The sequence below is a fragment of the Cystoisospora suis genome, assembly GCF_002600585.1.
Source record: "Cystoisospora suis strain Wien I chromosome Unknown contig_928, whole genome shotgun sequence".
Classification (NCBI taxonomy): Eukaryota; Apicomplexa; class Conoidasida; order Eucoccidiorida; family Sarcocystidae; genus Cystoisospora; species Cystoisospora suis.
In genome coordinates this window covers 79,001-80,678 of record NW_027153729.1, presented here as the reverse complement: position 1 = coordinate 80,678, position 1,678 = coordinate 79,001, and the positions used below count along the sequence as shown (strand labels likewise).

Below are 1,678 nucleotides of genomic sequence, written 5' to 3'. Positions count from 1 at the left end.
GTACTTGGTGACGGCCTTTGTGCCCTCAGAGACGGCGTGTTTCGCGAGCTCACCCGGCAGAACAAGACGCACTGCCGTCTGAATTTCGCGAGAAGAAAGCGTGTCCTTCTTGTTGTACTTGCAGAGCTTCCCAGCCTCCGAAGCAATTCTGTCAAAAGTGTCCGCGATGAAAGACGTCATGATCATCATGGACTTCTTGCTAATGCCTGTCTCTGGGTGCACCTGCTTCAGAACCTTGAAGATGTAGGTGCTGTAAGACTCCGCGCGCCTCTTCTTGCCCTTTCCCTTCTTTCCCGAAGCCTTGGGCTTCGCAGATTTCGCTGACTTCTTCGCCACCATTGTGACAACACTAACGGAGCAAAAATGCGAAAGGCACAAACGTAACAAGGGTAGTGTGGAAAGGAAACTCCGAACAACGATTGTAGTGGCGCAGCTCTCTTCATTCCCACCGACGCCATCCCCCCCCCCGAGTGGCAGTGCGGAGCGACGCCGCAGGGGGGGGGATCGCCCTCCAGGACACGTCTGCACCACCGCCGCTAGCTCCTCACACGCCTTGGCTGGCTCCTTGCGGATGATTTTTGGTTGTGGGTCGTGCGTTGCTCCACCGGAAGCGGCCTTCGATGACGCAAGATGACTCAGGAGGGTATCTTCCCACCTCCCTCCTCCGTGCATGCTTGGCGCCTTGATGCAGCGCGTGGCAAGTCGCACCTGGGGAAGACATGAACTCAGAAGCGCCGCCACTGACCGGCAACCGGCAACGCTTGCTGCATGAGCACCGGTCGGCAGCTGGCCAACCGGTTCCTGGGAGCAAAAACAAAATCCGAAGCGTGTCCTAGACTTATGTACACCTTACTCGCGTTCACTCTGGTAAGTCCGGCACCGGTGTCCCGGCCTGCCTTTCCTAGGAAACGTTTCTGAATGTTTCCCCAGCTCTGCAGTGAACCAGGCCGCAGAGTGCGAGAGCCGACCTGACAACACTCTCTGTGATCGCGTGTGGCTAACGGAGAGGCCATGCTAGTTGGCTTCAGCCCGGCTGGATGACGTCCCTCTAACCGTTTTTTGCCACTGTGCAGGACTCCATGGTTGGAGCTTCTCGTCGCGTGGACCTGTGGTCTGCCTCTGTCCAGTGTCGGGGCGGTGCACAATACTAATGGGGTGACAGACACCGGGTAGCCGTAGGCTTCGGAGATGAGCTGAGGAGGTCTCTTGCACGCCTCGTTACCGGCGTTGTCGGGGAGGACAGGAAGGTTTAGGGTATCGCTCTTCTGTTTCACGGGGGTACGCTGCGCCAGAGTGCCGTGGATTGTGGAGCTTTGTCCGCCGCCGGAGTGATGGGCGAGGGCTAGACTCAGGAGATTTGTCCTGGCCTCTGATTCCCCGCGGTTCGCTGCTCTGTGGAGTGTCAGAGCCGTCATTACATTCGACCACTGAAGCCCTTTGAAGAAGCACCTACGCAGGCGCCTTTTTTCTTGTTTGGTTCCTGCGGGGCTCACTCCGGCCCAGCGAACGGTTAGTGAGGGGTGTTGGTGTACCGGAGAGGTTTTAGAGATCCTTTGTACAAGCAGTGCAGTTGTGCACTACGTGGCATCCGAGGAATGCTGCGCGTTAAAGCTGTTTTGCATCAGGCACCCACGAGTGAACTAACACTACGGTTTCACACACGAGCCTTCCCCCCCCC

The 1,678-nt window shown here is 57.5% G+C and overlaps 1 protein-coding gene across 1 annotated transcript; it reads right to left on the bottom strand.

Annotated features, from left to right (window-relative positions):
• CSUI_002225 (histone) lies at positions 1-339 on the bottom strand (the record flags this gene model as incomplete). Its single annotated transcript, XM_068062427.1, has 1 exon — positions 1-339. A coding segment is annotated over one exon (339 nt), but the record flags the coding sequence as incomplete, so codon positions are not given.
• Between the last annotated feature and the right edge of the window lie 1,339 nt (positions 340-1,678).